Here is a 24,143-nt window from a genome sequence, read left to right as displayed (position 1 = left end):
GTTTCTCCTCAATTTATCATATGAATAACCTTTTAGGTTTTTTTTTTTTTTCCTAGCTGTTGTCCTATTTTACTTCTTCACAGCCAAACTTTCAGAAAAAGTAGACTCTCTTGTTACATTTCTTCTCTTTTTTTTTCTCTTCAGTCTGTTGCAGTCTCACTTCTGCCCCCGTCGTTCTACTCAGGTGCTCTTGCTAAGGTGATAACTTCCTAATTGCTAAATCCTTTGGCTGTCTCTTAGTCTTCATTCCACCCAACTTCTCTAGATTTTGATTTTGACTAGCAATATGAAATGATTAGACAGTCTCTATTTTTAAAGAGCTCTTAGTTATCCTTTTATCTCTTGAACTTCTTCTCATTAGTTTTCCTTTATCTGCCTCTTCATATTGATGTCCAAGAGTATATCTGTTTGTTTTTCTTTTCTACTCTTATATTTTCCCTGTGTTGTCATAATATCCTGACAACACCCAAATCTGTCTCCAACTCAGACTTCTTTTCCTGTTGTTTGCCAATGGCTACTAGACACTGCCCCCCCAAGTGACTGATGAGTACCTTAAATTCAACACGTCCAAAAACAGTTTCATCATCTTTCCTGCCAAACCTGCTCTTCCTTCTGTGCTTCTTATCCTGATTTAATGTCTGTCTCATTAATTTAGTGACTCAAGCCAGAAACCTGGGAATCACATTAGATTTCTTACTTTTGCTCACCCCTTATCTTGTCAGTTTTCCTCCTCCCCCCAACTCTCCCGTTTTCCTCCTTCCACCTCTCCAACCCCATCATTTGTCTTTCATTTCATATTTCAGCGATATAGATGTATTTGCAGTTGCCTGAATTCTTGGAACAAGATAGGTTGGAAGAGATTAAAAAAAAAAAAAAAGTAATTTCCTGCAATACTTCACTGTGTCATGATTCTGTACATACCATTTTTTCTTCTTATAATGCCATTCACCTAATTGTCTTCTCAGACCCATCCAAGTATATTTTATAGGCCTTTTTTCTATTCTCCCATGTAATACAAATAGCTTACTTGTACTCAGTAGTTACTGTGTGTCTGACCTTGTTTAAGGCATTTAACAAGCATTAACTTATTAAATCTTCATAACTTTCTGAGGTAAATAACTTTTTCATTCCCTTCTGTACTGAGGAACTGAGGCTTAGATAGAAGTTACATAACTTGCTCGAAGTTTGTATAACTAATAAATGTCAGAGTTAGGATTCAGACCCAGTCTGTTAGATGTCAAAGCCCATTGTGCCTCTTCTTTGTGCCACCAACTTCACAGTGCTTATGCTGAATTGCAATTGTTTGTTTTGAATTTATCTGCTTATTAACTATGGGCTCCTTAAAAGCAAAAATAATGTCTTATTCTCTGTCACCTTCCACAGACACTAGAACACTGCCCAGCTTATAGCAGGCTTTTAGTAAATGTTTATGAATGAGTTAGTAATTGTCAGTGTCTACAGTCATTTATGCAAGAGAGTTGAGTATAAGTTATTATACATCATGTAAGTCTAAACACATTTTTTTTTTTTTACCTAGGAATTTACAGCATACAATTTTTGTATGGCTTTTCCAAATACTTTTTTTTCCCCACATGCAATTTTATGTTGAATATTATCAGAAACAGTTATAGCATCCTTCCATCCATGCCTTGATTCTATCCCCTCTTGCCTTTTCATAAAATTTACATTATTATCACTTCTCTGCCCTGTATCTTAACTTCATTCTCTCCACCGACTCATTCCTGTAGCAGTTGAGCTTGTTCAAGTTTTAGTTCTTCGATCTCCCCCTTTTCTTTTACAGCCAAGTTCGTGAAAGCATTGACCAGAGTTGCTGTCTTCATTGCCATGACTCCCCGTCATGTCTTTAAAGTAGCTCTTGCTAAAGTCACAGATGACTTCTGTGTTGTCGGATCAACTGGATGTTTTTCAGTCTCCATCTTACTTGATCTCTCTTCATTTTAAAACATCTTTCTTCCCTTGTTTCCTTGACATTGGGTCTGGTTGTCTTTTTTATGTATCTGGCCTCTCATACTTAGTATCCTTTGTCAGCTCTTCCTCTTCAACAAGGCGTTAAAATATTAGGGTTCTCAAGTCTTGATCCTATGCCTCCACCCTTCTTTTTCAATCATTTTAGGTATTCTTTTCCAAATCCATGGTTTTCATTTTCCACTCACATGCAAATAAGTAAGGCCACTTTGTAACTTATGCCCAAATCTCTCTCGAGAGCCATATACTTGCTTTCTCCATTGTCTCCACTGCCTTATACCCCTCAAGTTCAGCATGACTAAAACTGAATTTGTGACCTTTCATTATTCTAAAAGTGAAGGGGAGCAATATTAGATAGTTATAAGCAGAGGAATGGGGAGTAATGTGATGTGACTTGTATTTTTTGAAACTCCCTGTAGCTGCTGGATGGAGAATGGATTGTGGCAAATGGTACAAGTGAAGCATAAAGGCCATTTAGAAGACTTGCGGGAATCTAACAAGATGATGGTGACTTGGACTAGAGTACAGTGCTGTTGGTACTGAGAAGGGATTAAATACGAGATATATTTTGAAAGTTGCATTAACAGAATTTACTGTGAGGTATAAAAAAAATAGAGGAATCAGGAAGACTCCTACATTTTTGTCTTAAGCAACTAGATGGTTGGTGGTGTCCTTAAATGAGATGGAACAGACTGGAAGAAGCAGGGTTGTGGGAATGGATCAAGAATTCTGTTTTGGCTCTGTTAAACTTGAGATGCCTATTTGACCTCTAAGTAGAGGCTATTGGGTAGGTGGTCTTCAATATAAATCAAACTCAAGGAAGAGATGGAGGCTCGAGATAGAAATTTAAGAATTATTAGCATACACATGGTATTCGAAGCTAATGGGCTAGATGAGATTACAAAGGAAGGTTAAATAAAAGTTAGGGTAGAAGACTACAGCTCTTGAAGGTGAGAAGGAGAAGCAAGCAAAAAAGGTCAGTAAAATAAGACATCTAGGACTGCTTGGTTTCACAGAGGCCAAGAGAAGAAAATATTTTGTAAAAGGAGGGAGATCTTGTCAGATGTGCCCGAGAACTTGAGTAAGATAAGGTTAAAAAGTGATGGACTCTGTACTGCTGTTACTGCAATACTGTAGGTTGTAATCGTGGGTATAGAAGGCTTTTGTAGGCCTTCCTAGGGGTCTGTTAACTATAAATAACATGAGGATATATATTCAGAATTTCACATCACAACTGACATGTAAATTTAGCATTTTGAAATGCAGCCGAACTTCTTTTAATAGCCTGTGTACTTTTTAAGGTTCACTTTTTTTATTCTCCCTGAACAATTTTTTGAGGCCATTCTTTGGTGTTTTTGAACCCTCCAGATAATTAGACTTACCAGTATCTGTACTGGGCAAGCTTTTAGAACACATAAAGTTATGCTCGCTTAAATATGTAAATTTAATTTTCTTTCATTGAACTCATCCTTTCCTACCCCTCATTTTTAATATTAATTTTTAAACTGAAAAATACTACATAAACATGGTAAAATCAAATAGTGTACAAGAGAGACAAAATATCCCTTCTACCCTAGATTCCTACTTTTCTAGTCTCTCCGCAGAGGTATTATCTGTTAAAAGATTTGCATATAGGTATATATTACCTTTAATTTTAAACAAATTAGAGTACAACATAAAGTATTCTTTCTGCCCCTGTCCTTTTCATTTTGTTTATTTTACTAAAAATATATTTGAAGGATTGTTCTATATTAGTACATTTAGATTTGATTTTTCTTCATGGCTGAAAGTATTATGTTGTATGAAAGTACAATAATTAGCTATCTATGCAAATGATAGTCGTTGAAATTGTTCCTACACTCTAAAAATATTGCTGCAATACATAGTGATAAATATTTCCAGCTTACCCTTTAATATCTGTTTTTAAAGTTTTCTTCAAGTTACAGAACTTAAAAACTCACGCTTATATTTATCCTTTTATTTTACTCAACTTTCCCATCTAGCTAGTCTTTAAGTCCTTATGTTTTATCCCCAAAATAACATCACTAGCTAGGCATTTTTACAAACATTTACTCATAAACCTGTAAGGAGCAGGTACTGTTGTTGTGCCCTTTACATAGAGAAGGACGCTGAGGCCCAGAGGATAAGACTTTCTGAGGCCATAGGGCTAGCAAGGGACAGAGCCCGACTTGGACACAGGCTGTTTCTAAAGTCCATACTTGTCACCACTGTGCTGTGCTCTTCTCTTGCTTCATGTCCTTCCCAGTTCTTTCTGTTACTACTGTAATTCAGGCCTTCATTGCCTTAAACTGAACTGCATTAATAATATTTTTGTCATTCCCAGACTTCCTTTCTATTTCATCCTATCTACTAAAACAAGATTAATCTTTCTAAAGCACAACTATGGTTATTGCTTCCCAGACAAAAGTGGCTTCCTGCTGCGTTTAGAATCCAGCCTGATCTCATGCCCTTACCTTTTATATTTGCTGTAGCGTCAGGGAGTTTGCTTTAAGCTTTACTAAGATACGATCATTAAGTTGTCTATAAGAACTAGATAGTGAAATTAGAAGTATGATGACTGGCAAAAAATGAGATAAGTAGTCTTTGTAGTTGAATGGTGCTTTTTTTGTTTCCCTTTTTACCCACAGTAGCTCCTGCCATATGGTTTCAACAAACTGTCAAATCAGTTAATTTAAATCAGATGTGTAATTGATCAAACACTAGCCACAATCATCTTGGTGGCACATAAAACAAATTCCTTAAAACACATGCAAATACACAAGCCTGATGGAGGAATATGAAGTTGTAATGCGCACTCCAAACTGGGTACCTTAGAAAGAGGTAGTATATTTAGCTTTAAATACATGTGCATATACAAAACAAAATATTGAGAAAACCTTTCAGGGAGAGAAATAACTTCTTAAAGTTGCATCACATTTCTTTCTGCTCAATTATGATTTTAAATCCAAAACTTATCTCTGCATTTATAGAAAAAAAATGCTTCAATGCAGATGTTCTTATGAAATGTTATCCTTTGACATTTTTATTTCTGAGTAAAGAATAGCTTTTCTTTCTGAATATAATGCATTATGCAGATGTCTTACTAGAAATCGTGTCAATTTTGGCAGTATTCATACCTGACATGTTTTAGTTTTGCATTTAAGATATTCAGTCTCTGCTTGTTACATAACGGAATTATCAAATTTTCAGAATAGCTTGTTTTTATATATTAGGTATTTTAAAAGTTTTTAAATGATCAGACATTAAAAATTTGTTATTTAGTGAATATTTTATTGCTTTTTGCCATATTTAGTCCAACACAAGCTCTTATTGCCTTTGGTTATAGGTATTTCCTTAGAAGACATTGCATTTGCCAACAGAAAATGGTGACCTGAGAAGAGGGAAAGCGAGTTTATACAGAACAATTGTGTTTTCACATTCAAAATGGAATTTTTTTCTAGTTTTAATCGAGGAACAGAACGAATAGTTAAAATAATAAGTGACATTTCTGGATACAGTCATTTAACTATTAGAATTTGAGAATTTCCTTTTGTTTAGTTCCTTAGTTTTACTTGCAGAAATAGAGAGGGCTCTGTGTCTCTCTCTCTAGTAGAGCTACCCATCTTTGGTGCTCGTTAAGGGGTTGGGGGAAGTTGCAAACTTAGTACACCAGGCATTGTCAAAATGTATTGATTTAAAAATCAATAGTCTCCTACATCTACGTTCACCTTGTACATAGTCTTTTTTTTTTCTCTCTCTCTTTCTTTCACTCTCTCTCAAGGATGTTCTTGAGGAGAGAGGTTATTCTCTGGATGCTTGTTAGAGTGCAAGAAATCCAGAAGCAAGAAAAGACCAAATGTAGTCCGACTCTTGAGTGGGTTATCACTATAAGTTTTTATTTCAGTATAATTGGGATACAAAATTTAGTTGTTAGTAAAGAAACTGGGTTATTTTCTAGGGTTGTAGGATGAATTCTGTACTCATTCTTTGAAAAAATAAAGTTCTACTGGAGATAAAAAGGAAGGAGGCGATCATGTATTAAGAAAAACAGATCCTCTAGCTATAGTTTACGTTGTAAGACAGGCACATTGACACAGACCCACATACAGTACAAATGCAGGCAGTCTTTTTTAAAAATCTTAAACATAGAAAACAACCTATAAGCAGTAAAAAAAGTTTTAAAATTCACTTTTCATCTTTTACCTTTTCCCTTTCTTCTAAAACTCCTTAGAATCATAAAATGTGAACATTAAAAAGACCTTGGAAGTCACCTTGCCCTATTTTCTATCGTGTGGGAATCCTTTCCACAATAGCTCTAATCTTTTTATTTTAAAGCTCTATTTTAAAGAGGTCTACTTATTTCAACCTCTTCGATTAATCGGCTGCCTATTACTTTGTGAAGAGAATTGTCACATTATTTGTTGGCTCTCATTATTACAAAGAGTTGTCATAAATTCAGCTGCGAATTCTGTGAGTTTCTCTTAGTTTTGTCTCCTGGTAGAATGTGGAATAAGTCTATTCATTCTGCCATTTACCTGCCCTTTTGAAAACGGTAATACCACTCTGGGTCTAAATTCTTTTTTTTCATTTTTTTAACCCGGGTCCATCAGTTCATGAATCTGTGGCTGGTCTCCAGGGGAATTATATCATATGTAAAATTATGAGTATATGTGTATTTTGTGGAGGAGAGACCCAATAATTTTTATTAGTCTCTGTGGAACCTGATTTCCCACCAAAGTTAATATGCCTGACGTACTGGGATGGACTTGGTAATCTGCTTTTTGTTTTTGCTTTTTTATTTTTTTAATTATTATTTTTAATAAGCTTGCAGTGAGCCAGCTAGTCCAGCATCTCTAGAACCACTGCACTAGGTAAGTTCTAAGATTCTTGGAACAGTTCCGATTCCATTGAGAATTACAGATTTTTTAGAGCTTTAGAGACCATCTGGTATACATATATTTATGGTGTATTTATAGTTAATTCTTATCAAAAGATTAAACTGGTCGAAGGGTAGGATTTTATTTAAAAGTTTATTTTAGGGTCTTGACAGCCATTCATAAACATTAAGAATGTGGTAATACTATTTTAAATCAGGAGTGTTCCCAGGATTTCTGTTTGTTAGATGCAGATTTAATATTTTAATCTAACAGGTTTATGAATTATAATGCATTTTGATTAATTTATAATCTAAAATTTTTAGCCTGTTTTTTAAAATTATTTCTAAGGAAGGAGAGTATAGCTTAGAATTGTCATTTATGACCACTGGTTTCAAATATCATATCAACATTTTGAAACAGTTTAAGCCTGATTCAACTCTTCCTGTGCCTCCTTTGTCCTCCAAAGATGAAACTCCTCAACCAGCAAGCCTGTTTTTTCAGTAAAATAATACTTGGATAACTAATAATGTAAACCAAAATGGTGAAGAACAGCTTAAGATTTGAAGATGCCTCTCAATAGGCTATGATTACTTTACTTTTATAGAAGGAAAGAAGTTATGATAAGCCTACTCTTTGCTACACATGTCGAGACAAGAGACTAAAGTGAAAGAAAACAAACATGAAATATGGTGGGGGAAATGAACATGTTTTCTTGAACAACAGAGAAGGTGAGAGAACCAGGAATTTCATTCCCTTACCATTTATTCCTTTCTTGCCAAAAATATTTGAGTTGGCTAATAAACAGATATGAAAATAGAATGTTTAAAACAAAAAAAACAAACATGGGGTACGGCTAAAAAACAAGATATAGCATATCTGATATCTGGGGATGCAAATAGCTGCTTTTGTCTCAATGTTGTAACTCCCTAAAGATATACTTCCTGTGTGTGTATTAGGGAAGTACAGTGGAAACCAATAAGTAGTCAAACCATAGTTTGAAGGCCTTTAAAAGAATCAGAGTGCAAGTTCAAGTTGTCAGCACAGTTCTCTTTTTTTCTTTTCTTTTATGAATTCAGGTCTACATTCAGATTTAGTTTTTACCGAACATCCTTTTTCTGTCCCAGGATCCCATTCATTCATTCATTCATTCATTTCACGCCTACAGCACCTGGTCGTCCTAGGTGGTCTCCCATCCAAGTACTAACCAGGCCCGATCCTACTTAGGTTCTGAGATCAGACGGGATCGGGCACGTCCAGGGTGGCATGGCCGTAGACCCAGGATCCCATTTAGGATACCACAGTAATTACATTTAGTCATCATGTCTCTTTAGGCTCCTCCAGACTGTGATAGTTTCTGAGATTTTTAAAATTTATTATTTAAAAAATATTTTTTTATTTCTCAGTTACAATTGACATTCAATATTATATTTCAGGTGTAAAGCATAGTGGTTAAACATTTATGTAACTTAGGAAGTGATCCCCCATAAGTCTAGTACCCACCTGGCACCATTCATAGTTCTTACAACATTATTGACTATATTCCCTATGCTGTGCTTCACATCTCCATGACTGTTATGTAACTGCCGATTTGTACTTCTTAGTCCCTTCACCTTTTTCACCCAGCCCCCATGCCACGTCCCATCGGGTTTGTTCAGTGTATCTGTGAGTTTGTTTCTGTTTCAGCACAGTTCTTAATCATTTTTTTTTGACTCCTAAAAACCTAAGGGATGAGAAATGTTAGTTATTCCATTAGTTACAATGACTTGCTCTGGTTTTTATTCTGAATGAAGTGGCAGTATGATAGTATAATAGGGGATAATACCAGGATCTTGGGAGAGGAGAGCAACTTCTTCAGAGGGTTGGGGGCGTGTACTTTTGGCTGAGAATCACTGTCTTTGTAGTCATTCATCCATTCATTCATTTAACAAGTAATTATCCAGTGCCCTGATCAGACACACTTTTTCAGGTGCCCACTTGAATTGTGACCAAGAGTATTATTGCAAAGTGGTTAAGAGTGATTTGTATCCAAACTGCATGGGTTTGAATCCCAAATTTTTCACTCGCTTAGCTAAGTGACCTTGAGCAAATGACTTAACCTCTCTGTGTCTTAGTTTCCTCATCTGTACATTGGGAATCATTATAGTATCTATCTAATAAGTTGTGGTGAGGATTAAATGGGTTCTTGGAGTGGTATTGTTATTAAGGAATACACTTGTTTCTCCCTCCCCCATCCCCCGCGCGCGCGCGCGAGCGCGCTCTCTCTCTCTCTCTCCTGTCTCCTCTCTCTCTCTCTCTCCCCCCTCTCTCTCTCTCTCACCACACACACACACACCCCACCATGACTAATTAAACCATAATATAGTGCAGTATAGCTCTGTAACTCATATTTTAGATTATGTTGATTTATACACCACTTTGTTTCAGAAAGGATTTGAGATAGAACTGAAGCCACCTAAGGAATATTCTGTACCCAAACAGCACAACAGAACTAAGATATGGGGTTCAGATCTTGTTTTGAAAGGCAAAAGACAGACATTTAAAAATGAGTATATGCAAGTGCTAGGAATAAATACTAAATAAACGTTATTTCTCCTCCGTTTAAAAGAAAGTCATTTACTTAACAAGTGGGTCATTGCTAACCTTAAGTATGCCATTGTGCAAAATTTTTAAAAAATGCCTCTTTCAGGTAGGCATAGTCCTATGGTTGCATCGGGGAGTAGAGTTCAGGCTGGATTTTAGACCCCACCCCAATTTAGCCACTTGGTTTGGAGCTCTTGTACAGTAAGCAATCTGTACAACTGAGCAGATTCTAAATACAGTATTAATTTGCTTCTCTTCCGAAATTCTTTATAGATACTGAATTGTATAAAGCATTAGGATTATACCACATGGCATAGCCACCTAAATCAGAATTCTTAGATGGTATTCTCTAGCAATAGTTCTCATTATTAAAATATTTTTTGTTGTTTCAGATTTATCATTTTGAATGCAGTCTGCCCCATATCAGCATAATCAGTTTTTTTCTTCATTTTGGTTTTTATTTATTTAATTTTTTATGTTTTGCTTTAAATATTATAGATTTGTATGCAATTGTAAGAAATAATACAAAAAGATCTATATATGCTTCATCCAGTGTCCTTGAATGATAGCATCTTGTTACTGTTGTACAATAAACACAACCAGGAAATCAACACTGATACCACTGACCTTCCTCAGATTTCATTAGTTTTATATGCATTCGTGTGTGTGTGTGTGTGTGTGTGTGTTTGTATTGAGTCGTATACAGTTTTATCACATGTGTAGATTTGTGTGACCACCTAGTCAAGACGTAGAACAGTCTATCACAAGACTCCCTCTCTCCTCCCTCGTGTTACCCTTTTATAGCCACAGCCACCTGCCCTGACAACCCCCAGCAACCACTAATCCATTCTCCATCTCGGTAATTTTGTTATTTCAAGAATGTTATACGTATGGAATCATACAACATGTGACCTTTGATATTGGCTTTTTTCCTTGAGAGCCATCCAAGTTGCCGTACATATCAGTAGTTCATTAATGCTGTAGTTTGCCACAGTCCACAGTTCGTTTAACCATTCATTTGTTGGAAGGTTGTTTCTAGGTTTTTGGCTATTACAGATGAAGCTTCTATGCACATTTGTGTACAGGTTTTTCTGTGACTCTAAGTTTCTTTTTTTCCCCGGTTTGCTTGGTATTAAATTTCATCAAATACTTTTTCTGTATTTATTGAGATGATCATATGGTTTTCCTCCTTGCTCTGTTAATGTGGTGAACTGTATTGATTTTTGAATGGTAAATCAGCCTTACTTTCTTGGAATAAACTTCACTTGGACATGACGCATTCTCCTTTTTATATCCTTTGATTTGATTTGTTAGTATTTTGTTCAGCATTTTTGTGCCTATGTCTATAAGGGATATTGACCTGTAATTGTTTTTAATGTCTTGATCAGGTTTTGATATCAGGGTTCTACTAGTCTCCTAAGTGAGTTCTCTAGTCTCTGAAAATGTTTGTGTAGGATAGGTATATCTTCCTTAAATGTTTGGAGTGAAGCCATCTAGTATTCTTAATTTTTTACACAATACTGAAATTCATATTTTCTATTGATATCTATATTAACCTCTTTCTGTATCTTCCCTCTGAACAAGACAAGGACTTTACTAATCATCTGCTTTCCTTTTTCCCTCCCAACTTCTCTTCTTACCCTCACAGTTATTCCTGTAGATATCATCTGAGATTGTAGTTTTGAATGTTAGTAACCTTCTATGGATGTGTTTTCCAATTGATGTTTACTTAAACTCAAAGGCCTTACTGGTTTCTCTCCTTAAACTCGTTTCTTGTATCTTGTTTATTATTCTGGTATTAAATTTTTTAAAATTCCAGATATATGTCTTTGAGTAATTCTTTCAGAAGTCTAAGGGAAGCAAAATTTGTGTGTCCTTGTACTTCAAAAATGCCTTATTTTTTTACTCACACCGAGAGTTTGAGTAGATATAGAATTCTGGGTTTAGAAGTATATCTAGTTGTCCCAGGACCATCTGTTGAAAAGACTATTCTTTCCTCATTTCATAGTCTTGTCACCCTTGTCAAAGTAAATTGACCTTGGATATATGGGTTTATTTGTGCACTCTTCTATTCCATACACACACACACACACACACACACATACACACACATGTGTATATATATCCATCCTTATGTTAATATTACATTGTTTTGAATACTGTATCTTTGTAGTAAGTTTTGAAATCAGGAAATGTGAGTCTTCCAATTTCGTTCATTTTCAAGGTTTTGGTTTTTCTGGGTTCCTTGCATTTCCATATGAAGTTTAGGACTAGCTTGTCCACGTTTGCGAGAAAAGCAGTTGGAATTTTGATAGAGTTTGCTCGATTCTCTTTTATATTTAACTTTGAAACATGTTTTCCACTTCTTTTTCCTTCTAAACTATATTCTGGTGAAGTTCTTGGCTCCATCTTTTGGATTACTAATTTAATTTGCTCTTTAAGTATATTTTTTCAGTCCTTAATTAGGTTTTTTAGTTCAGTGATCAAAATTTAATTTCCAAGAGTTCCAACTGATTTCTTTTAAAATAAATGTTATCTTGCATATTTCTGAGGATGTTATTCTGTTTAATTTATTAACTCTCTTTCTTTGGGTGTGAGTTCTTATGTTTGTCGCACAAATGCCTCTTTTTCACGTTTGAGTCTTGGTTTTGTGCTCATTCATCTTTATTTGAGAGCCCTAGTTAGCCTTCCTATGAATGTTACATCTGTTTATTGAAGCAGATCTCTACTGGTTGTGGGTAGAGATGGAATGTGCAGTGAAATGGAGTGTATACCACTACTGCCTGGAGGTTAATATACACCCAGGGCTCTGTCTTGTCTCTAATCCAAGTGTTTATACTCATTGTTTTTCCCTGGGGAGTGACACCTTTCGTGTTTGATGCCACAGTTCTCATCTGGGAGCAAATACTGCTATTTGACCCAAAAGAAGTCAACGGGTGGGAGAGATTGACCTGCTTTGTAACTTCTGTGCTACCCTCCAACTAGCTATGCTGTAGATTCTGTGAAATGTTTCCTTCCTTCCTGCTGTCTTCCACCTCTGGGCTTAGTTTACTCCGAAGGCCACTTGGGCCCCTTGAAATAATAGCCCTGTACTCTGGGCATATAGGATTGTGGTTTCCTACTTTAAACCGATTCTATCAGCTTTTCTTTCATCTTTCAGGGATTCCTTACAGTTTTAGTCCACAGAGGACATTTCTTGTGATTATGGATTTTTAAAAAATGGCATATGTATTCGCGGGGCTTTGGGAAGAGTTTGCTTGCAGTGTGCTTAGCCTGCCATCTTGATTTAGTCACTGACTATGCCATATTTGTAGTGAAATAAATTTAATAAAAAGGAGAAAAAAAGTTAAATCTAGCAAAAAACAAATCAGTGAAATGACCGAAGAAATTGTTTTTGTTTTGAAGGGTAGATGCAACCACAAATGAAGATTGGCAGTTCAAATGCGTAAAAATTAAAGCTTCAGTGAACACAAGTTCAGAAACATATTTGCATGAACTTGGAAAGGCATATATTTGTGATGTTGCTGGTTTCTCTTTTTTCCTGCTCTTGGGGTGAATGAAGAAAATGCAGGTTCTGAAGTCAGTGCCTACCTTGCGTGAATTATCTGCATAGAGTCAACATTAGCCTATGCCTGTGACAGACTTATGTTGGTTGCTGAGAGAGAAATAGGCCAAAGATGTTTCACAGAGCTCTGAGAAAACATTAAAAAGGATTTTTGATTATAACTTTTGTTCAATAATATTTAATGTTATTCCCTCAGTGTTATTCTAATTTGTTTTATATTTTTCCATTATAAAATAATATATGTCATAGAATTTTTGGATATTATAAGAGAGATGATAACCCTCAACCCCAGTCATAACCACTGTTAACACTTTGGTGTGTTTCTTTACAGTATTTATTTTAATCATAGCTTTAAAACAAAATTAAAGTAATATGCTATTGTTTTTCTTCCAGTCCAAAAGTAATGCCTACCCAATGAGAAAGCCTGGAAAATAAAGACCAGCACTAAGGAGAAAAAAACAAAATCACTCATAATAACTACCCAAAGATAACCACAATTAAAATTTGACGTATATCCTTCCTGTATTTTTCATAAATATATACACTTTTTTCTTTATTAATATGGTGTCATAGTCTAGTACTATTTTGTACCTTGCATTTTTCACTTGCAATATATTGTGAATGTTTTCCCATGTTAGTAAATATTCTTGTATATACTTTTTAGTGTTACATAGAATATGAACAAATTTAAGTATGTTTATTTAGCATACTTACTTAACCATCTCCCTATCATTGGACATTGAAAGTGTTTCTGATTTTTTACCATTATAAATAATATCGTAGTGAGTATCTTTGTCCCTACATTTTTCCATGCATCTGTGATTGTTTCTTTAGGAATAAATTCCTAGAAGTGGAATAACTGGGTCAAAGGGTATGTACATTTTAATGCTTTTGGTACATAAAAATGTCAAATTTTAAGCTAATCACTTGTTATATTCTGTCTTGTATTGCTATATAATTGTTTTATGTGTCTGTCTTGTCTCCCTAATTAGAAAATAAGCTTCTTGAGGGCAAGGGAAGTTTCTTATACACCTTACGTATCCTTTGACAGTGTGTGGTTTACAGTGTTGGACTTAGGAGTCATCAACGAATGTATTGATTTAAAAGCTGTGGTTTTTATAGGCTTTTGGATGTCATAAACCTGTAAATTAAAAAATATATGTATTTTGGTGGTACCCATAGGCTTGCAAATGTTCAATTTTTCCAAGAAAGAATATTTAAAAAAACAAAACCAACTACCATTTTCTACCACCTTCATCTCATAAAATAAAGAATGTTTAATAACAGAAAGTTTCTAATCTCTGAAAAAAGGACAGGCTTTTAAATGGAACAGTTTAGCTTTTTAAAAAACTCACTGCCTTGTCCATATTTTTCTCATTTTGTGTTGGCCTGGTGGATCTTCACCTTAGCCTAGCGGTGGTCTGTAGACCAACATTTAGAAACTACCAATTTAAAACATTTAGAAGATTTAAAAGTAAACCTTTTGCCTTTTTGCAAAATAAATAGTTCTTTCCTTTGACCACAAGTCTGTCTTCTCCACAATATTAAGTACTCGTGTGCAGGTAATCCTATTTTTAATTATACAGAATTTGTGTATCTCTATGTACAAGGACTACAGTAAACAAACCAGGCCTTGCTAATGAACACTGAAATATATTTCAATTGTCAAAACCCAAAACCATACTCTTTCTAAGGAACTGAGACAGGGTAAGTCTGATGTAGTGGAAAGAAGGCAGGTTTTAGAGTCAGATGGCCTAGGCTTGAATCCTGACTCTGGCATTAAGTCACATATTTATATCTTCCTCGGAGTGTTTTTATAGCCCCAGTTATAGCAGTTACTTCATTGTAACGTAATTATTTGTTTAGACATCTGCCTTCCTCACAAGACCGTGAGCTCTTGAGGGTAAGAGTCATAACTTGCTTTCACTATCCTAGAGCCTAGCCTGGGGCTCAAGGCATAGCAGGTGTTTAATGAAATGGCCATTGAATCCATACAGGATTGTTGTGAGGATCAAGTGAGGTAATATTTGTGGATATCTTTGTAAACTTTAAACTCTATACAAACGTTAATTGATTTTATTGCCAAAAAGAGCTATCTTTGGAGATATCAAAACTTTGAGCAGAAAAACAATTATCCCATTTAACAGTTCTAGAATGCCTCATGTTTTCCTTTTAGTTTATAAGAAAACAAGTTTTAATTGAGGTTAGTATGGAGCTAATTTGCTTCCTGGGAAGGCAGATGAATCCCATATTCCCCAACACCAGGCCAATGAAGTGCCAAGATGTTATTTCATGTTTAAAGAATGGTGCCCATTGCTTTATCTTCTTAACCATATAATTTATAAAGGGATACCAAACCCGGAAGAGACCAGGAGTCTACATTATGCCAAATTAATTTTAATCACAGCTTTCTTTTTTTAACATTCACTGACTTTTAAAAATGTCTTAGTTTCTAATCTATTGGTAAAGCTCATGGTGAATTTTTGCCACAAGATGGCATTGGTGATTATTAAATGCATGTTCTATTGACCCAGAATTCCGAAAAATGGTGCACATAATCGTTTGTATTCTTTGGGGATGAGTTGAAAAGCTTCATCACTGCTTATATATTAATTTAATTTTGTTTTGACTCCCAAAACAGGGTTAAATGCTACTTTGCATCACTTCTTTCTGTATTCAAGTATTGTTTTGTTTTCTGTTTTTCTGTCTTTATAACTACAGTAACTATGTATTATTTGCCATGTGTTGTATGTGTCTGACTTATTGCTGATAATTGTGGTAACAGGTAAGAAGAAAATACGATGGGACCCAGTTAGGAGGCGCTTCATTCAGTCCTGTCCCATCATAAGGATCCCTAACAGGTTTTTGAGAGGTGGGTGATAACTAGCAAGAGATCTGTGCTTCATATGGGTTAAAGGGAAATTTGAATGAATTTTCTAAACTCAAACTCTGGTTTTTAAAAATTGTCTAAACAGCTAAAATTGGAGTAAGCAAAGTCTAGAACTTAATTTTAGGCCTGTGTTTCATATTGACCACCCTGGAATTGTAATTTTAAGTTTTAGGGAGTTAGAATCACTTAATGTGAATTAGATAGTAGCACTAAATCATCTCACTAGTATCATTATTATTCCTCTGTAACCATATTAAAAAGAAGTTTGAATAATTTCTAAAATATGGGTATGGGAAAGAGTTTTCTAAGTATGATTCTAAGGAAGAAATAAAGATTAATTTATATGACTATAAAATTTAAAAAATTTTATGTAAAAAATTATAAAAAGATATAAGGGAAATATTTGTAACAAATGGTTAATATCATGAATATATAAAGAGCTTTTATAAATCAATAGTTTAAAAACAAATACCCACTAAAAAAATAGGTAAAAGAACGTGAATAGGTAAAAAAACACATCAATTTATAAAAAAGAACAATAAATATGAATATTTATTTTCATGATAATTAAAATAACAAGATATTTTTACCTATTAGATTCACAAAGACTAGAAATAAAAATACTCAGTGTTGGCAAGGTTATGGGGAAATGAAGCTCATGTATTGAAGAAGGTGTAAATTCATACAGCTTTTTTGGATTCAATTTGGCTATATGTATCAAAAGCCTTAAAAATGTTCACATCCTTTGACCTTGTAATTCTTACTTTTAGAAATTTTGCTTTTCTTCTATTTTTTATTTTTTTCCCACAAAACATACTCCACATGGAAAAAAAAAATCTTAGAAGAGGGTTGAAAACTCTGGTTCCCACTATTTCTAGATAAAACAAATTATCAGACAAGCATGCTTAATGTTGTAATTTAGACTTTATTAAATTATTTATAAGCCAGTATATCTAATTTTGACTGAAGAGATTATTAAAAAAAAAAAAAAACTAGGAAAAACATCTTGCAGTTGCTATAGACGTTTCTATATCTAGTACCTAACCTATTTTTAGCAGCCAAGCTCCAGAGCATGAAAAGAATAAAATCTAGCTTAAATGGGCCAAGATAAGATACTTAGGGCAGTGTGCCACCTTTTAGCATCAATAAATAATTTTATTGATACAAATTAAGAGGTAATTTTAGCGTTATGTGGCAGAAAAATAATTGTGCGCATGTGGCCAAACAGGCACATTTAATTCTGTAACATCTTTTTTTTTCTGTTTATAAATTGCAGTGTTCATTTATTGATTAACAATGAGGAAGCTAATTCGGGCTGACTAAATTTAAGTATAATTAAGAAATCGTTTAATTAGGATATATAATTCAATATAATATCAATTTCGTACAAATATAAACCCAAAAAAAACAAAGGAAATAGTGAAATAATATTATATCTGGCTGGTGGGATTTTGTTTTCTTTGTATATTCTCTGTTTTTCAATTTTATTAATCATGGAAAACAGATTAGCACAGGTAAGTCATAACCTTTGGTTATCTGGTAAGCCCTAAGCTGCCTCAAACCATGGCTGAAGAAGATGGTCTCTGGCAGTGCTGAGAAGAGCGAGGCGGGACTAAGTGCACCACTAGCGAGCAGTGTCAACATCACCAGCGACTGCCTCTAGATCAGTGGCCTCGTCTTAGTTCTCACTTTCTTTGACTTGTTTTGTAGTGTTTGATGCTGTTGACCACCTGCACCTTCTTCAATTTTCCTCTTCTTTTGGGTTACTTTACTGTACAATCCTAGATGTTTTCTTCCTACTTCTTTGATTGTTCATTCTGTTTTCTTCACTAGCTTCTTTCTTTCTACCCACTAAAGGTGGTGGGTATTGCTCAACGTTCTGTCCTCTCCATTATCTCCTTGGTTATCTCATCAGCCTTCACAGACTTAACTATCTTCGTTCGTTCGTGTTCGTTCATTCTTTCATTCTTTCAGTATTTCTTGATTGCCTCCTAAGTAATAGGCACTGTGCTAGCTCAGTGATCTAGATAATAGAGAATCAGGTAAAGAAACAATTACAGAATAATTTGCGTGTAATTCTTTGTGATAAGTGTCCTAATGAGGTGGCATGGTATGGGAGCATACTGAAGAGGTACCTGGCCCAGCTCGTGGAGAGGACAGAGAGGAGTGACTATCAGGATGACTTTTCAGAAGAGATGTACTTAAGGACTGAGTGAGTGTTAGCAAGGGAGGGTTGGAATATCTCAAATGACGGGGACTAGCCCACTTGAGTACAGGCAACTAGGCAAAACGGCATGGTCTTTCAGAGAACTGTAGGAAGTTCAGCTTAGTGGGAAAGAGTGTGGAGAGAAGAATCTGGAGAGGACCCAGCTCAAGTGGGACACCACTCAAGGGGAGTTTTCTGGGTTTCGTGTTTTTATTTATTTATTTATTTATTTATTCATTCATTCATTCATTCATTTATTTATTTTTAGGTGAGGCAACCCTTGGTTGACCTTGCAGATTGCAAGGACCTTGTCAGCTTACAATCCCTTAATTTTTTATTTTTTATGCCTACAGCACCTGGTCTTCCTAGGTGGTCTCCCATCCAAGTACTAACCAGGCCCGACCCTGCTTAGCTTCTGAGATCAGATGGGATCAGGCTTGTTCAGGGTGGCATGGCCGTAGACTGGTTTTTGTGTCATTGTTGTTGTTGTTTTTTAAATTAGTGAAGAGATTTAAAAGACAAGTTCTGAGGTTGTTATGATCATCAAGGAGAGAAATGATGGAAAATGCACCTGAGGCGATTGTAGTGGGAACAGAGAGTGGGGAATTGATTTGAGATCTGAGGAAGTGGAACTGGATGAGACTTGACAGCTGATTGAGAGGGTGGAGGGTGGGCATCGAGAAAGCTTCCAGCTCTCTTTGTGGACCATTGTGCTCATCACCAGGTGTTACGTAGATGGTTGGAGGAACAGACTGAGGGAGATGAAAAATTAAGTTTAATCTCCCCGAACCAATAATAGTATATTCTTGAACACTCAATCTAAGAGTTATTTCTGGGGGAACCACCTTGGAAGGCCCATCTCTTTGTCCTGATGGCACCCTCTATGTACCTGCCTGTATCATAGCACTTATCACACTGAATTATAGTTGTTTACTTGTTTGTGCCTGCCATAGACTGTAAGCTCTGCAAGGGCAGGGACAGTGGGATAGTTCCTTTCGTATCTTTTTTTCCAGTTTGCAGCACAGTACATGTGATAGGTATATCATACGCATCCAAGTTGAACTGAATTATTTATAAGCCACTGTCAGGGAATAGGATGGGCTAAAATTTTAGTACCTTCTCAACATCTCTCAGGTGGTGGTGACAGTAAACTAATAATTTGCCGAGAACATGAAAATGCTGTTGTTTAATGTGTCCTTAGATTAAAAAAAAACTTATCTATACTTTTGAAATTTCCACTTTCAAGCCTCTCATTTTGGGAATCCTACCCATTACCTCTGCTGATGCTGATTGAACACAGTTACATAGGGCTTGTTTTCTGCCACTAGAGTCCTTCACTAGATTCTGCATCTTCTCTAAAAGACATTTCTACCAATTAAAATTGTGTGGTTTGAAAACAGTACTGGTGTAGTGAAAACAGTGAGTTTCCATTACAAAACGATGGACCTAACACACACATTTACCTCTCCATTCTTCTCAGATATCACTGAAAATGACAAAACAGACATGAAAAAAAAAATAATTGTATTGAAAAATGGAAAAGAGAGGCTTTGAAGTGAGATTACCTACCTAGCTCTGAATCCAGGCTCTGCCATTTACCAACTTTGTGTCTTAGAGCCAGTTGCTTATTTTTTTTGGCCTCAATTTCCTCATCTATAAAATTAGGATGCTGATAATAGTACCTGCCTCCAAGGGTTGTTGTGAGGATCAAGAGAGATTTATATGAGCAAAGCACTTAGAAAGAGTTTTTACATTTAGCCAATATTTTACATTTAGCCAATTAATATTAGGTGCCATTATTATGATTGCTATTATACCAAAATATTGGAGGAATTTCGGGGTTTTAGAAAGCAGAATTAAATAATTGAGAAACCAGAACAATAAAATGCAACCGCAAATAGATGCTCCTGCTCCATGCTGGAGTCAAGAGAATTTCTTAGCAGGGCCCCTTTTCTGAAACTCTAAGCCTGGAGTCAGCGGACAGAGCAGCTTGGAGGAAGGTAGAACATCAGGGCAGATAATTAAGGGACTGTCTCCAAAATGGTTATTTCCTCTACTTCTCTCTCTCCCTTCATATAAAGAGCTCTGGTCATGGTATTAGTTCCCAAGATAAAGCCATGAGAACAGCTCTTCAAGCATAGTTGGGGATTCGCTCTGGAGAGGGTCAAACAAGCAATGCTCTTGTGGACTTGGATTGGAGAGCAAGTGGGGGCCAAAGCAGAGCTTTAGGTCATGGAGCTCTAACAATAGCATGAGTGTGGGGTGCAGAACAGGGGAGAGGAAAAGAAAGGGAGCTCCATCAAGGATCGATATATTAAAGAACCAGACCATACCATCAAAATTCAGCCTTATCTTGGCAGTTGTGAGGCGAAACTGCTTTTTCTCCACTTTTAAGAGAAACCTGTCTGTCAGTGTACGACTTACCTGCAGAGACCCACGGTCAGACAGATCTCCCGTTTGTGGGTTTAGAGACTGAGTGACAACTGTTGGGGAAATCCATATCTCTTAAAATTACTAATCAGTGTAGTCCTTCATTTATTACTGTGAATAGGTGATCAGAGCCCACTAGGCATTTGAGGGAAACTGGGCTTGAAAGAGGATGATTAAGATGAACAAATAGAACAGCTTACAGTGGTGGAAATGGGGATAATGAGGAAGCAGAATGGAACTTTAGGAAGTTCTGATCATAGGAGACTTTCTCAGAGTCAAGAATTGGATTCATAAATAAAAAACCAACTGCCACGGGGAAAAAGAAATGATTAAAAGAACTAGTTCTATATTGATGACTTGATCGCTGAAATCAAAATGCATTTGGAGGCTTAAATAATAGGTTAAAGACCAATTTTTTATGAAAATAAAGTAATTATACAGACTGTAAAGCAAGAAGACCAAGGAAGAAAGTACATGAGGAAAATTATACTTTGAGCATTGATCTAAGTGATCCAGTATCCATTTTATAGAGTTACAGAGGGAAAGACAGTGGAAGGGAGAAAATAAATAAAGAATATTTCCCTGCGTTGAAGAGAGACTCTGAGTTTTCAAGTTTAAAAGGCCCACTGAGGAACAAGTTTAAAAAATAAAAACACAAACAAAAAGCATCTATCTGTCTATTATTGACTGCTTATGATTTCTGAGATAAAAAGGCAGATTACATGAAAAGCTCAAGACTAAGAATCAGACTGGTTGGATTTCTCACCTGCAGCCTAGTTTTCCTTCAGTGTTCTGAGCGAAAATTATTTTGAAGACAGAACCGTCCCCAGCCTCACTAATGTTTAAATGTTTAGAAGGGAGTCAAAAGACATAAGAACTCTGAAAGTTTATGACATGTACCCTTTCTGAGAAAAATTAATTGAAGTACTCCCAGTAAAGTCTGAAACAGATCTAAGAGGAAGGTTTGGATGTAAGGGCAGTAGTGTACAAAGAAACCGATAAAACGTAGAGGTGTATCTAAATAAAGGGGCTGTGAAACTTAGTATAATCTTTAAGAAAAGATTTCTAAATATATAGAATAACATAAATATATATATGTATATGTATGTGTGTATGTATGTATATAACATTTTGTAACATTTCAGATGATTTAACATTCTGTAACTAACATTTCAGAATTGGGGGTAGGGATAAAGTAAAACTGCTGAAGATCTTTTACTTTTTTGTTTTAGAATTTATACATGTAGTATGTGCTTATTAAAATTCAAATCATATGGAAATATATAAGGTGAAAAGCAAATGTTTGTATATCAAGCATATATACAAATTTATATAAATCAGTGAGAAAAAGACATCTCAATAGAAGAATGTGTCAAAGGCTTGAACAGGCACTTCCCAAAAGGAACAATCCAATTGGTCAGTAAATACGAAAAGGTACCAAACTTCATTAGTAACGAGAGATGCATATTAAAACCGCAGTGAGGTAGGTCTACAAACTTACCAGAATTATTAAATTAAAAAGATTGACAATACCAATACTAAGTATTTTGTAAACAATAGTTAGGCCTTATCTAGTAAAGATAAAGATTTGCATATATGACAACTCAGAAATTCCATTTGTTGATTTATAGCGAACAAATGTGGGCCCCTTTATACCTGAAAACATGTTCAAAAATGTTTCTAGCAGCACGAAGAGCCACTAATAGATTGTGGTATTTATTTATACAAAGAAATACTATTCGGTAATAGAAATGAACAGACCACCTCTACTTCCAGCAACTGTATGACTCTCAGAAACATTATGAATGAAAAAGCCCAGAAAGAAAACATACTATATCATTCTATACAAATACACTTCAAAACTAGGCCAAAATAAACTATTGTTTAGGGATGTATACTTAAGTATAAAAACCCTATTAAAAGGAAGCAAGTTTTATGATTGCCATAAAAAGAATGGTAAAAAAGTTCTCCTGTATCTTTCACCCAGACTCCCCAAATGTTAACATTCGATCACCTTTGCTTTATCCTGCTCCTCCTCCTCTGTCTTCCCTTCCCTACTTTCTATACATAGTACATATATACATATGCATATACATATTGGTTTTCTGTTTGAACCATTTGAGGGTAAGCTGCAGACATTACCCCTTTACCCCTAAATACTTTAGGTCTGTTTCTGAAAAAGAAAGATTTTTTTTTTTATGTAACTGCAGAACTAGCACCAAAATCAGGGAATTAATACAATTAACACCATATATAATGGATAAAGTTAACACTAGTATCTATTTTATAGACTTTATTTCAGATTTTACCAATTATTCCAATAATGTCCTATGTAGTAAAAGAAAATCCCACATCCTGTGTTACAGTCAGTTCTCCTGTATCTTTAGCCTCGACGTTTTTGAACAGTACAGTCTAGTTATATTGTGGGTTTGGGTTTGTCTCATGTTTTTTCGTGATTATATTCGACACTTGCATTTTTGGCAGCAATATTACTGAAGTAATAGTGTGTTCATCTCTTTGCACACAGTGTTGATTTGTCCCATTACTGGTGATGTTAGCTTTGATCACCTGGATGAGAAGGTATCGGCCCAAGGGACTTTTTATAGATTTTAATAAACTGATTTTAAAATTCACTGCAAGAATAAATGGAGCAAAATAACTAAGAAGTTTTTGTAAAAGAATAGCACAAAGGGGCATTTGTCCTACTAGATGTTGATAGATACTAAAGCCATCATAATTAAAACAGTGTGGCAGTCAGTGGTAGAGGAATCAGTAGACAGTGGAGCTGAACAGAGCCCAGAAGCTCATGACGATGTATGACTAGGTCGAGTGTAACAGCTATCTCAAGCATAGTTTGCTCAGCACTTGAAAAGAATTCAGTCTATCAAAGCAAGTTTCTTTTATTGCTGCTATGGTAGACAGTAAGATTGCTCTGCTCTGAGAAGCCAAATCCTTACATATGCATCTCATACATGGTATAGATTCTCTGTGGTAGGAGATGCTTACATAACTAAGAAGTAATAGTGCGTGCTGGTGTAAATGGATTATTTTGGCCTGAGCAGCTTGGGAGTAGTAAAAAGTTCTGCCTGCTAGTCAGGGGCTAAAGCCAGCTGGCTCAGTCTTCCTTGGCCTTCCTATCCAGGCTCTCAGGTGTACAACAGAAGATCTGTCTTCTCAGGTAGAGGTCATGGTGGGTTTTAGATTTAGAAATAAGTGACCAATTTAAATTAAACTCAATTTATCCTTTAGGCTATTTGCTATTTATAACTAGTTAGTACTTTTAGCAATAGAGGTTTTTATTTTATTTTAAAAGAGCCTCCCCACAAATGTTTGATAGCACAATCTAGAGGTGGCTACATCTTATAATAGACTTATTAAGCAAAAATGTGTTGTGCTACTTTTTTGCAAGTTTTTGTGTTTAAGATTCCATGGTGTCACTTTCTATTGATTGTGTGCATTCTTAAAGAACAGTAGATTTTGTGCAAAAGGTGACTTAAACCTGGATATTGTTTTTTTTTCTGATTGTACTCTGTAATATGTTAATTTAGTAGATGATGAAGGTGGCATTTCAATTTAGTGTAGAAGAGACAGCTCTCCATAAGTGATTTG

General features: G+C 35.4%; 1 protein-coding gene, 1 non-coding gene and 1 pseudogene across 3 annotated transcripts in view; 1 reads left to right on the top strand and 2 right to left on the bottom strand.

Moving 5' to 3' along the window:
• KLHDC10 (kelch domain containing 10) overlaps nucleotides 1-24,143 on the top strand; it is a 47,260-nt gene that overhangs the window by 8,937 nt on the left and 14,180 nt on the right. The window contains exon 2 of one of the 2 annotated variants that reach the window (XM_039860848.1): nucleotides 15,794-15,880. The exons of the other annotated variant lie outside the window; for it this stretch is intronic. Within the exon in view, the coding sequence (XP_039716782.1) occupies nucleotides 15,794-15,880 (87 nt within the window). The remainder of the gene's footprint in view (nucleotides 1-15,793; nucleotides 15,881-24,143) is intronic. 2 annotated transcript variants of the gene reach the window in all.
• Nucleotides 8,020-8,138, bottom strand: LOC120601441 (uncharacterized; annotated as a pseudogene).
• On the bottom strand, nucleotides 18,449-18,567 carry LOC120601271 (5S ribosomal RNA). The gene has a single exon (XR_005652415.1). It is a non-coding gene; the product is annotated as a 5S ribosomal RNA (ribosomal RNA).

This window comes from Pteropus medius, unplaced genomic scaffold (genome assembly GCF_902729225.1).
Source record: "Pteropus medius unplaced genomic scaffold, Ma_sr-lr_union100, whole genome shotgun sequence".
Lineage (NCBI taxonomy): Eukaryota > Metazoa > Chordata > Mammalia > Chiroptera > Pteropodidae > Pteropus > Pteropus medius.
This window is presented reverse-complemented; position numbering and strand designations above follow the sequence as displayed.